This window comes from Dunckerocampus dactyliophorus, chromosome 4 (assembly GCF_027744805.1).
Source record: "Dunckerocampus dactyliophorus isolate RoL2022-P2 chromosome 4, RoL_Ddac_1.1, whole genome shotgun sequence".
NCBI lineage: Eukaryota > Metazoa > Chordata > Actinopteri > Syngnathiformes > Syngnathidae > Dunckerocampus > Dunckerocampus dactyliophorus.
In genome coordinates, this window is record NC_072822.1 from 14,240,873 (window position 1) to 14,254,598 (window position 13,726).

The window sequence follows — 13,726 nt, forward strand, 5'->3', positions numbered from 1 at the left end:
TCGTGTGCCACAGGGGATAACCCGACAATGGTCCAGAATGATGAATACATATTAGTCCAAGGCCTCCAACCAGGACATAGGATAATTGCGTGTGTAAATGGGGAATGGGCAGTTTTGGCAGGATCCTAAACCTGAAATGAAGCAGGTGTGTCAGTCTCGAGCAGTGTATAACATAACATATGTGGGATGATGCTAATTTCTCTTTTTCCCCTCCTCCCATGTTTCATGTATCGACAGCAGCAGATGATGAGGAACCGACTTCAGCAGGTGGGAGATTTTTATGCTTGATAACGTGATCTCCATTGACGTGTGTCCCTTATGCATGCATATTTGTGTCTCATAGAAAGTGTCTAAGTCTCAACCATGCACTCCTTTAACTACGGCTGGCACTTGTATTTTTGTTATCATCTTACTCATCCTGCCTAGTCAGCACTACTAGTAATCCCATTCATACTGCAATTCAAACTCCTTTGATTTCTTGCTATAGTCCAAGTTGCCTCCATTTTGTGTTGTGCACCCAGTTAGGCTGCTTTTTTTTTTTAAAGCCATTGTTGGTGTTGTTAAAAGTAGCATCAATTTCACTAACTCAAAACCTTAGTTATCATTTATTCATGCATCTAGATAACGCAGTGCTTTGCCTTCTGAAATGCAGTCCATTAGCATCAATCACAATTTACCCAGTGCTATTGGAGTTTCTTTCTTAGGGAAGCAATTACACAGAAAGTTTTCAGTGTTCTATATACTAATGTAATGTGTGTTTCATTAAAAAAAGCCTAACATATCTTGATGAAAGTCTGCATTGTAAGAGTGGTCTCGTGTTTATTTGAAAAATAATGAAATTATCTAGTTTATTGGTGCTCATGTAAATACTAACATCTTTTAAGTACATTCATCCGTCCATTTTCTATATCGCTTGTGCTCATGATGGTCGCGGGTGTGCTAGAGCTTATCCCAGCTGTCTTCGAGTACGAGTGAGATAGGATTCCATATTAATAAATGGAATATATTCGTAGTCATGGCATAGAAAACCTGTTTACGATCGCCTCCAGTTTTTAACATTATTAGAGCCCTAAAGATATGGCATAACACCCATATAGTCACTTTTACATATGCATTACCCAATATAGTAGATATAATCAGAAAAATAAGACATATTAACATCAATAAGATAACACAGACTCACACGTTAGCAGTTTTTTATTTATTTATTTTTTGTGGACAGCGTACTTCCAAATTTTACAATTACAAATTACAAAACATCAATGTATTGTTATAGCTGCTTTAAATGGCTTTACACTTGTATTACCTAATATAGTGGACACAATACGAGTAAATAAGCCATTTAAGACGTAAATAAAACTCCTGCTTGAGCAGTGTCACTGTAAATGTGTTCCCTAGGGAACCTTAGTGACGAGTCTAGCGCGTGTCAATTACTGACACCTATCGGCCAATGTAGAATAGAGTACGACATTCACAATTACAATGCTTTTTCTACCTTGTATTTTAGTTCATTTAGTTAGTTTATTTAGCCATTTTTACGCTTAAATGCTTTATTTAGGCCAAGAATATGTACAATTTGCTTAAATATGCATTTTTTTTGTACTAATAATAGGCCGTATTCAACCACAAAACAATGATCATTTATTAATTTTTCAAACAGAGTGAGGTAGTGATGTTCGAACCGCGATGTAGCGAGGGACGACTGCAATGGTAACAAGCACTTAAACAGAGAGTGTTCTAACACAGCACTGAAAATACATTCCGAAGTGTCTCACACAGACACACACATACGCACTTCAACGCATGACCTTGACCATTTAAAATATCAAATGTTGGCAGATAATTTTTCTCATTTTAAGCAATATAGCTTATATTTTACTACATATTACTTAAGATAAGTAAATTGCTCTAACATCGAAACTGCTGTCTTAGTCTAAATATTTTTTTACCTCGATTTTGGATATTTCATCTTGCTTGTACTTCAGTTCTTGCAGTTAAATGAATGTGAAAAACCCAAATATGGCTTGTTGTTTGTCAGCACAACAGCTTTAAATGCTTCACCCAACACCCCAAGGTTTTTAACGTTCACATTTCATCTGAGAGGCAGTACACGGAGAACAGCAGGAGAAACAATTATCAAATCTGATATCGACCCAAATTAGGTGTGATTTGCGACCACTGACCTGGAACTGGACTTGGAGAGAAAATAGGACAGTATAATAAGGAAAGTCACACATGAGACCACACAGCTTGTCAGCGTTCATGACACAATTTTGCATATCAGCGTGTATCTTTTAATGTATCTAATCTGCATAATCTTGCCCTCCTGCTTCGGTGAAGGGAATATTTAATTCTTTAGATGAAGTGCACCTGAGACTAGATAGTACATGCACATCCTCCTCCTAAAGCACATTCACATTTAAATTGAAACTCGTAGGTAGAGAGAAGAAAATATGCTGATGTAAACTCCCTGTAAAAGGGAATTATTGAGTAAAAAGGACAAAAGACAAAAGGGCACGCTCTTTCCTCAAGCCACGTTTGTAATGACTGAAAACGGACTATTTACATACAAACACAACAACAAAACAAATGCAACAAACATTTTTACAAGTTGTACTGAAATACTTTCACTGAAAATGCACATCAAAATAATCGCTGAGTGAATATTCTCTTGCCTTCCTATGAACAAACACATTTGACAAAATATCCTGCAGTAAATTCAGCACATTTCTATTAACATACCATAAACTCACTTCTTATTTCTAATTCAAGACTCAATTAGTCAGAGATTTTCCAGCAAATACACACACACACACACACACACACACACACACATTAATAAAGAAACTACAATGCCATCTTGGGTGGTTGCTCTTCACAGTATTAGCCCATAAACATGGCGGTTCTCTTAGCTCATTGAGCAGTGCTGTTAACCTGAGCATTAGCTCGTTAGGACCTCATTAGCTTGAAATATACCGTAACACATACACATTCCATAACACCTTTAAACACTCAGAGACATTCTCATAAGCATAAACTACTTCTTTGGAGGAACAAATACCTGAAAAGGGGAATTATTGCATAAGGACAAATGGATACAATCTTTCCTCAAGTCACGTTTGTGATGACTGAGGGGCAGGAAGCACTGTTGCCAACTTTTCGGTAAGAAAAGTAGCTATGATGCCGTGTAATTTGCATATGATGTTGTAAAACGCTGTAGGAAAAAGCATAACCTCATAGGAGAAGCAAAACAAGTGAGTAAAAACACGTTAATTACGTTTAGAGCTACAAATAAACTTGATTCTTGGTTTGTTAATTTAAAATTGTCCATCATTTCATCAAAATAAAATAACTTTAATATTTTATCTCGGCGGGCCGCACGGTGGAAAAGTGGTTAGCATGTTGGTCTAATAGGATTCAGGAGATCAGAAAGATCTGGGTTAGAATCTCCGGTGGGCATCTCTGTGTGGAGTTTGCATGTTCTCCCCATGCGTGCATGAGTTTTCGCCGCGTACTCCGGGTTTACATTCCACATCCACATTCCAATAACATCCACGTTAGGTTAATTGGAGACTCTAAATTGTCCATAGGTATGAATGTGAGTGTGAATGGTTGTTTGTCTATATGTGCCCTGCCATTGGCTGGCGACCAGTCCAGGGTGTACCCCGCCTCTCGCCCGAAGTCAGCTGGGATAGGCTCCAGCATTCCCGGGACTCGAGTGAGGATAAGCAGCATAGAAAATAGATGGATGGATTTTATCTCGGCCAGCGCCTCTCAAAGTTCTCCCATCACACTTTTGCTATTGAGAACTTTTATAAACTGGCACAATTGAACAGCGAATAATAGATTATGCTATGACAACATGACTCAGTGTGGTTCGCGAGTCGCATACAGTAGGCTTATCAATTACGTACATTTAATTAATTTGACTAATAAAGAGTAGCAATAGACTCACAATTAAATCTAAACACAATAAACATCCTCCTCTTTTATCCAGGGTTACTGAAGATTAAGAAACATTTGCTTTTTAGATCTCGCTGTTTAAAAAACAGGACGAGCTCCACCCCCGCGGCATCAGGGCTCCCGCATGATTTATTTGCACTTTCGATGCGTAGAGCTCCACATCATGGCTTGTGAATGCTGTGGGCGGGGCGGACCTGTCAACAGCACCCGCCACTGCTAAGTGAGAACACAAAATACAGAACAATATGTGCTTTCACCATAACAGAAATCTCTCCAACGACGGCAGAAAAAGTCGCTAGATTTGTCGCTGGTCGCTTTTGAGAAAATATGCCATCAGGGGAGTTGGAATGTCGCCAGATCTAGCGACGCACTCGCCAAGGTGGCAACACTCGGAGGAAGCAAGGTGTCCTTAGTGTAGCGCAAAAGTGGTAAGCGCCCCACTGCTGGAGCCCTCCAGTACTACTTACTTTTTCTGATATTAGAATAACGTTAAACCAAAAAAAAAACATATTACTGTACTCTTACTGCTGCAACTGAAGAAAATCAACATTAAACATGACTCTGCGACACCCACATAGTGCATATTATTCTGTCTGTCACACAAAATGTGGCAGAATATCGTCTTTCAATTTTGTTGTCAATCTGGAGAGACACGACTGATAAATTGGATCTATTTCATCTCTTTGAGCTACGGATGTAACCGTTCTTTATGTTACAATGTCTAATTTACTGTGTCGCAAATGCAAAAATTCTTATTACTGTGACCCACTTTGAATCGGAGACCAAATGTCTTAGCCGACTGCGCCACATGAATACAGCAAGCACAGATCAATGTGCGTCACCATTTCTGCTATGTTGAATACACTTTTTTTTTTTAGTTTATTTAATGAATTTAATGATTTTTTTTTTTGTTGCTAAATTTAGTCTGATTCTGCTCAAAGCAAAATGTGTCCGGCTTGGCTTAATGGCGTGTCATTGTGATGAGCTCCCTTCTTTTATTTTGCCTCAAGAGCCTCTACTATTTGAACATCCAAATGTTCCTCTTCAGAATCAATGCGGGCTAATTTATCACATGCTCAAAGCCTTCATGGATGCTTGTCTTGTGCGTATGAGTGTTTCATACAAAATGAGAAGAACACAGGGCCATGTATTCATCTTAGAAGAGCTCTGTTACACAGATGCCATTTTATCTTCTTCAAATAACAAGTGACGCATACAAACGAGCATTGCATTTCCAGTATCACATATGTATTAAGTATCACAGTATCAATCATTGGATAATAATGGCTGTGTTTAGTAATTTTCAATGGTAACAATCTTTATCAATCTTTCCTGCAATACAAGCTGGACACTTACAACTAGGGGTGTTAAAAGATCATGTGTCACACGATCTCGAGAGATAAGAATGTGACATGATTTCTCGGTCAGAAAAAAAAAATAGGCCTGGGACAATAATCCATTAATTAATGAATCACACAGTAATTGAAAATAAACTCAATCATTTTGCTGGACTCGGTATATTGCAAAATGCATGCGTGTCTGCATGCGTCCAGGCAGGAAGAGGATTCTCTCTGTGCATCGGTTTCAGCACCTTGGCGTGTTTGTTCCATTGAACAAAAGCATGAATGGAGTGAGCCCTTTTGTCAGTCATACAGTCTCTTTTTCTCAGTGGGTGGAGGCGGTGCCGGTAGCAGACAAAAGGTATTGATCTCACACCACCCACGAATGGTGAAAAAGCGCAATCTATCAATGCCGTACTACACAGACTCGCTCCTCTCCCTCCCAACCCTCCAGCTAGCTTGATGTTGACTTTTCCTCAGATTTTGGATCAACATTTACAATACAAGTGAATGTTGTCATTAGATTACATGACAGTAATCCTCTCCCTCTCTTTAATTGCCATTGTTCGCGCGCAATGAAGGACGCTAACAAGCCAAATGCATAGAAGCGCAATCCAAGCTTAAGCCCTATTGCGTGTTAAACTCAAAAGGAAAAAGATCAATAAAAATGTCCTTCCTTCGTTCACTACAGAATGGTGACTTACTGCAGCGGAGGTTTTTTGCCTACCATCAACCCTCAATGACAAGCAGTGACCCAAATTGCGCCGGAATTGTGTATCAATGATTCGTTTTTGCTTGAATTGTGCTGAATTTATCCACTTACACAGTGCACACACAATGTATGCACTTAAAGTACTGCACGTGTATTATGCTCTGCATTGCTGCGGATTTTGCTTTGATAATTCTGACAGTTTGTTGTGATTTCAATTTCATATTGTTGACTTTATTATTTATATAATTTAATTATTTTAATTACTATTCTGTTCATCTTGCATGTCACAAAATTCTGTAAAAATAAAAAAGGCATTGTTTTTGGGCAAAATTACCAACCCTAACAAGTGGAATTATTGTGTTGTGTTTGCTCCTGGGCTGCATGTACAGTACAGCAGGGGTGTCCAAAGTGCGCCCCGGTGGCAATTTGTGGCACACAGCTGTTTTTCATTGGCCTCCGGTACATTCTAAAAATAGAATTTAACAAGAAAACTGAAAAACCCAACAAAAACAAAAAATGGGAAAATCAGCAGTAATTTTATAAGAATAAAATATTATAGTTTATTATAGTTTTAATCGAATGAGAAAAAAGATGTAATTCTATGAGAATAACATTGTAATATTATTCGGAAAAGTAACGTCATTTCAGTAGCATAAAGTTGTTATTTTGAAAAACAAACAAAACAACAACTAAATTTGGAAAATTAAGCTAGCTGAAAAAATTCTAATGTTATGAGAAAAATACAGACATCAAGATATTATGGGAATAAAGTAGGGATGTTTGATATTTTTTGGCGATAACCGCTATGCCGATATTGTCCAACTCTCAATTTCCGATTCCGATATCAACCGATACCAATAACGATATGTGTAACATCGCCTATCTCCTGTTGTGGAAGGACTGGACTGGACAGGACTTGACAGGACTAGACTTAATATCTTATTATGTATTGTTATTACTATGGATTATTATTTATTATGTATTATTCCACTACAAATTTGAGACGCGATCTGTTCCGAATTTATTTCTTCTTATTCTATTTTCATATTTTTCTTATCTCTCATTTCTTGCCTTGGTGTTTTGTGATTAAGTTCAATATGACATTCTTGCAGAGCTGCTGTGAATTTCTCTTGGCAATCAATAAAGTATCTGTCTGTCTGTCTATCTACTTTTTTCCCGACATTGTCCAACTCTCATTTACCAATATATGTAACATATCTCCCGTCGTGGAATTAATACCGCCGCCACGAGTGGTTGCCTTTCAAGCGGCTCTGTTTGTTTATTCAAGCACATTTTGACGTGCCATGAAAGCGACGTCCCGCATCGGTGTGATTCCCTGTCAAGCCATTGATATCAAGGCGACAGAGCCGGGGCTAAGATGAAAGTCAACCGGCTAGCAAGGATGTGGAGATTCTATCCTTCTGTTCTTTCTATATGATTGTGGATAAAATGGGATAAAATGTCCATCTATACAGCATTTTTTAAAAATCGTTTTTTGTGATCGGGGGAAAACCCGATACCGACATCTACCGATATCCCATTTTTATGCCATTATCGGGAATATATCCCAATATCCCTAGACTAAAGTCATAATTACTAGAAGAAAATGTACAAGAAGTATGTAGCCCTTGGTGGATAAAGTAATTAATGCATATTATGGATTTAAAGCTCTTGGTTACAGCCAAATAGCTTGTATCCACACTTCCAGGAAAAAAAGTTTTTTTTATTCTGCAGGTGTCAGGTTTAATTGACTACATACCGTTTCTAAAAAGGCTGGAGGATGGTTAGTTAAATTGAAAAAAAGTCACACATGCTAATTGGTGCTATTATAGACAAATTCTTGTTGCTCTCAATCAAAATCAAGAAGAAACACCTTGTTTAGAGGAGACCTTTAAGGACAGAGCTGTGACATTTTGATGACATTTAGTCTCTGACAAGATTGTCAGAAAGATGGCCATCTTCAGGACGACCCCTCAACTTGCATTACTGTTTGACATATTCTAAGCCATTTTGGCTCTGCGTGGTTCCTAATTTGTTGGACTCTGAGTGCATTTGTCCGACTTTGTCAAATGCTGATGGGATGAAATGGCAAAATTGCAAGAGCACAGCGGTGCGATCGTCTCAGGGCTCTTACGGCTGCCCCTGCTGGGAGCACAGATGTAATATTGGTGCTACAGTGCCAACGTTGATGGGTGGAGGTGAAGGATGGGTTCACTGACCATGAGCTTGTGAACCTCAGAGGCCCATCTGTAAAGAAATGCACTGTTAAAATAGATTTGACACAATTAGGCCATGTCAGATTTGGCTGTAGCTTGGACGGCTGCACATTCACAGAAGAGGAGCTCCAATATAAATTTCACACTCCCAAGGGCTATGAAAGATGTTCCTTTAACATTTGACAGCGTGGACCACAGGATGCCTTGTTACTTTTAACTATGTAGTTTGAAACACCTGACGATGGATGTATTTGTGAGACTGAATTTGTGTTGTCATCAGTGGAATGTCCAACCATGTGAGACATGCTCATTTGTGGAGCATTAGATTAAACACACTAATTGTGTACTTGCTTCTCTGGCTCTACAACTTGACCCACTTCATGGGGATCAGGAAAAATCAGGCTCCCCAGTCTGTACCCTCTACTGTACGACCCTGTCGAATGTACATTTTCGGTAGTATGGTAGTCTTCTTGACCTCGCTTTTCTTCAGCCAAGCTCTAAAGATTTGTCCATGTTTTTCATGTTTCTGTGGGACGTTCATGCAAGAATTGGCTATATTTACATGGCCAGAAAGTATTTTAAAATTGTGTTTTCAGTATCAGTTCATTCATCAAATTTCATTAATAATTTCTTAGCTGTTGGACAGTTGCTTGTTGCTCTGCTTCATTGATGACCATCATCTTAAAGGTAACATCAAAACTGCTCCTCTATTTGCTGAGAGTATGTTCACACTTCAAGATTCAAGGGTTTTATTGTCATATGCACAGTAAAACAGATAGTTCTGCTAGTCAATAAAATTCTTGTTCTGTTCATTCTCCCAAAAAAAGAAAGAAAAACACAAGAAAAGAATAAGAACATCAGAAACATAAATACCAATAAATTTAGCAACAACAACAGAAGAGACATTAATACTGTAATTGTGTTGCGTGCGGCGTGTGTGAGTGTTTCGTTGAGAAGCCTGATGGCCTGTGGGTAAAAGCTGTTTGCCAGCCTTGTGGTCCTGGACTTCAAACTCCTGTAGCGTCTGCCTGATGGTAGGAGTGTGAATAATGAGTGTTGTGGATGTGTGCTGTCCTTGATGAGGTTGTGTGTTCTGCGTAGGACTCTAGATTTATAAATGTTTTGCAGTGAGGGGAGGGCTGCCCCAACAATGTTCTGTGAGGTCTTGATCACCTGCTCAAGTGCCTTCCTATCACATGTTGTACAGTTACCGTACCAAACAGTGATGGAGGCGGTAAAGACACTTTCGATAGTGCACCTATAAAAGCAACAGAGGATTGTGGACTTATGCACTTCGATGCATTTGCTCTGCTACTGTTGTTTGTTTGATCACTTGTGAACGCTATCTACTGAACTCTGGTGTGCACCAAATAAGCGGACCGAGGAGCTGGTTTGCATGTATACTGTATATGTCTAGGCCCTGAATGTAAGACGACCGGTCTTTTTCAGGCTGTTTTCTAGTAATTCAGTAATTGTTAAGAATTCTCACATTTCAATAGTATAGAATGTATTGTTGATGAATCGCGTCTTGAAGCCACCAAGGGAACGAGGTAACTTGAATACACTACTTGGATGCAACAAGCAGAGGAATTCACTTTCAACGAGTCAATTGCAGCTTCGTTAAAATGCAGTGTATTCGAAATGGTAATGCACAAGCATTGGGAACAAGATACTGTTTTTGACATCTGCTGGCTAAGGTGCAGCAGTACATACATACAGTACAAAGTTCAAACTTGGTGACACATCTTTGTGATAGATCTAAAGAAAACAAAAATTATTTTCCCGTGTTTAACCAATGGACAGGTTTCTGTAGCCGATTGATTGGACTCTCTGTGCAGCCATGAACATAAATCACGTTTCTTGTGCTGGACCCAGTGCCAACTCACATCAATCACATAGCAAGTGATGGTTCATGCAGCAGAGGAGCCACTGACATTCAGACAGGAAAGCTGCCAATGTTTTCCTCCAGACATGCATCAAGCAGGCAGGCATCACGCAACAAACAAAGAGCAGTGAAGGGAGCGCTGAGCGATGTTGTCAGACAACACGTACAAGGTTCAAAAGTTGCATGTTTGAGAACTGAAGCATCCTTTCATCCCTGCTGTGTCACTTCTACCTCCATTCACATGTAACTTCAAATTGTCCGTGCATTGATTTAGACCACTTTTCCAGTCATGGAAAGATAGTGAAGATGTTGTCGTCACCACAGTCTGAGGAATGATGATGAAACTTGTTCTCAGCCATTTCAGGGTGAGACACTTGTCATCAGCAGTATTCATGTTGGACCAGTGAGTGAACAAAAAATGGAGAAAGGTTGCTTCATGACAATTTAAAACAAAGCAGAAAAACACCATCCTCTGTCTTTGTCTTGCTACCTACCCCAGATGAAAAAAGCAGGTGCCAAGGGCACCATTGTACCTGCACATTTATCGGCTCGTTATTGGGGTCGGCGACGATAGTGCTGGAAGTGGACCATTGCCGTGGTTGCTGTCATGGGGCTATTACTGTTGTTGATACGACTGCTGTTGTTGTCATGTTCCACAGGACAGGAGCGAGCACTTCTTGTCCTGCGCTCTTATGTTGGCGGGCTGTACTTCCTGCTGGGAGGAAGAGGCAGCCGCTTCACTCCTGGTTGCCGCGCAGCTGGCAGCAATCATCATTAGTGGCGGTTAAAAGGCCGGCGTCGTCACATGTACGGCGCTGGTTCATTGTTCCTCGACTCCTCACCGGTGCTGTGACTTAGAAGGTTCACTTACCTGTTGTTACTGCCTTAGATGGCCACTTGTGTTTTTTCCCGCAGAGCCTTCCACTCTGTCGCCTTTTGTTGTTGTGCCTGTACGACTGTGAGTACCTGCACCTGCTCACACACCATTACAAGACTTTTATTTGTACGCTGCTGTTTCCGTCTCTGCATACCGGGGGTCAAGCATTCGACAGCCTCAACCGGATCATGACAGTTATGCCCTAAAACCCTCTGTCCCTCCACTTGGTCTCTCTATATCAACCCAACTGGTCAAGACAGACCTTGCAGAGCCTAGCTTCTGTTTGAGCTTTCTTCCCTAGAGGACCCTTGCCTTTGTCGACAAGTGCTTTCTCATGTGGGGTTCAGTTGGTTCTGTAACTGCAAAGGGAGTGTGGCTCTAGATCTGCTCCACGTGTAAACTGCCTTGAGATAACTTATGTTGTGAGTTGGCGCGATATAAATAAACATACTGAATTAATTATTTGACCCTGAATTGACATTTCATCTTATTTGCCAACCAAGTTTTAAAAGTTTAACAAATGTGGTTCAATGAGGTCAAAAATAATTGTAATGTTATCCTTTTTCTGTAGAGTACGTTTTCTGAATATAATATAGATTGGAGTTCAATTTGTGTACTGAATGTGCACCTTGTTTTATTACAGGCTTTTTATCTGGAGTCTCTCTTTTGTTTTTTTTTAGGAAAGTAGCTCTCTTTACATATTTTTCACCTTGTAGATTATGTTTACAGACATCATCCAGCTCCATAAATCACAGTTGTTGGCAGATAAATGTTGTAATATGTTTTATGTCTAAAAACATTTTCTTAACTTAAATGTCTCTGCCATTCAGAACACGATGTCTCAGTATCTCTGTCAGCCCCTGTTCCACTTCTCATTCCGCCTTTTTTCTGCCTTTATGCGTTCTCCATTAGTGAGGCTGTCAGCACGCTTTGGTGCCACTATAGATCGTCACGTCAAAACAACCCAGAAACCTGTCACCCTGTCTCCCTCAGCAGGCCTGGCCTCCGTGAAAGCGATTATATATTGTTCTGTTCAGCTGATTAGCCCCAGTCGCATCATTATTACTGGTGCAGGTTCTCACTTGGCAATGGCGCCACTCTGATAGGATTACTTCGTTTTTAATTCCCTTTCAGAGGCTAATTCCAATGCTGGGAGCAATTATATACTTACTTTTAAGTTTTTTTTTCTTTCTTACTGACGGTATATATGTATATATAATATAGACTCTCCGAAAAGTAGCCACTTAAGTATTTGCATGAAATTTCTTGATTTGCATTTGTTGGTATGGACCTCATCTTTCGGTCCATCTTGGTCCTGTTTTTCTGTTGGGCAAAAAAAATAAATCCTCCAAAAAACTGAAGGTTTAAAATTAAAGGAAAAGTCTTAACTGTGATGCAAAATGTGAATTTTTGTTTAAGATTAACAATTTGTTTCAAGCTATTTACACTGGGGTAATGGATGTAAGTTTTTGGCAACTTATTCCGCAACATGACCTCCATTTCTTTGGATGGACAGTTGCGCTCTCCTCCGCATGTCTCGGACTGCTCGCCTTATCACTCCCCTGTCCCTCCGGAGGATGTTAACTTTAGGTCTGATTTGCTGTTCAGTGTTGTCGAGGTCGTGTGGTGGTATCACATACAATTTTTTTTAGATGGCCCCACAGAAAAAAGTTCAACGGTGTAAAATCAGGTGACCTCGGGGGCCATTCCACTGGACGGTACAAAGCAATAACATGGTCACCAAAAAGCTCTGACAGCGATCAGTTACAGTTTTCCTCCGGTGTGGTGGAGCACTATCTTGGGCCCACCAAGCACATGCCAACCAACCATTTCCTTGAAGGTGAAGGAGGAGGACTTTTTTTTTTTTTGCACACCGGAAAACGGGCCTGTGTTCAGCCATGCATGCAATTATGCAATACATTTTGGTATCGACCGAAGCAGGGTTTCCCCTAAGATTTTTTTGAAGCTGTGGTGGTGGGCTGCATGGGAGGCGGACTGCTGCCGCAACGTCATCATTGGGGTCGTTTTCACAGGCTTGAACAAGTGCATTAACTAACGTTAAATGCTTTTCTTCCACTCCCTATCTGTCAAGTGCCAACAGGGCAGACAGGTGATTCCGATGCATGTTTTTCAAAATAAAGTCGAGTGAAAAGTTTTTTATGATATTTGATAGATATTTTCTTTCAAGTTAATTGTGGTCAATATGTAAATAATAGGATACACATGTATCTATATAGCACAGGGGTGCTCACACTTTTTTCAGCATGTGTGGTACTTTGTCCCAAAGATCTACCTCCTACTATAAACATAGAGAATATATATATTTATTTATTTTATTTATAAATATGAGCATTTATGTACTAATGTTTAGTATTTCACATTCACAGTTTGGAAGTGTGCAGGTCATCAAAAATAGTTGATATTGTTGAGTAATTCACAACTCAAATCAATGTGGCAATAAAGAAAATTACACATAATTCCTCAACAGTTGTGTACTTAAACTGAGTAATATGTCAGTAAAAATAGCTACGTAGCGTTCATCATGTATTACCTGTGTCCAGTTAGCATTTGATGTGCAAAATTACAGATACTGTATATGAGAAATGAAAAGGATTATGCAAAAGACAATGCAGCTGTAGTCAAGGCAACATATTAAAAAGCTTTCAGCAATGGGCACATTTTCCAATTCATCGTGAAATACGCACTTGAAGAAAACGCACATTTCAATAGTAG

The 13,726-nt window shown here is 39.6% G+C and overlaps 1 protein-coding gene across 3 annotated transcripts in view; it reads left to right on the forward strand.

Moving 5' to 3' along the window:
- LOC129180182 (EGF-like repeat and discoidin I-like domain-containing protein 3) overlaps positions 1-13,726 on the forward strand; it is a 107,656-nt gene that overhangs the window by 24,546 nt on the left and 69,384 nt on the right. The window contains exon 2 of one of the 3 annotated variants that reach the window (XM_054774367.1): positions 238-267. The exons of 1 other annotated variant lie outside the window; for it this stretch is intronic. In XM_054774367.1, coding sequence (XP_054630342.1) covers positions 238-267 — 30 coding nt within the window. The remainder of the gene's footprint in view (positions 1-237; positions 268-13,726) is intronic. One more of the 3 variants, XM_054774368.1, reaches the window with a different exon arrangement.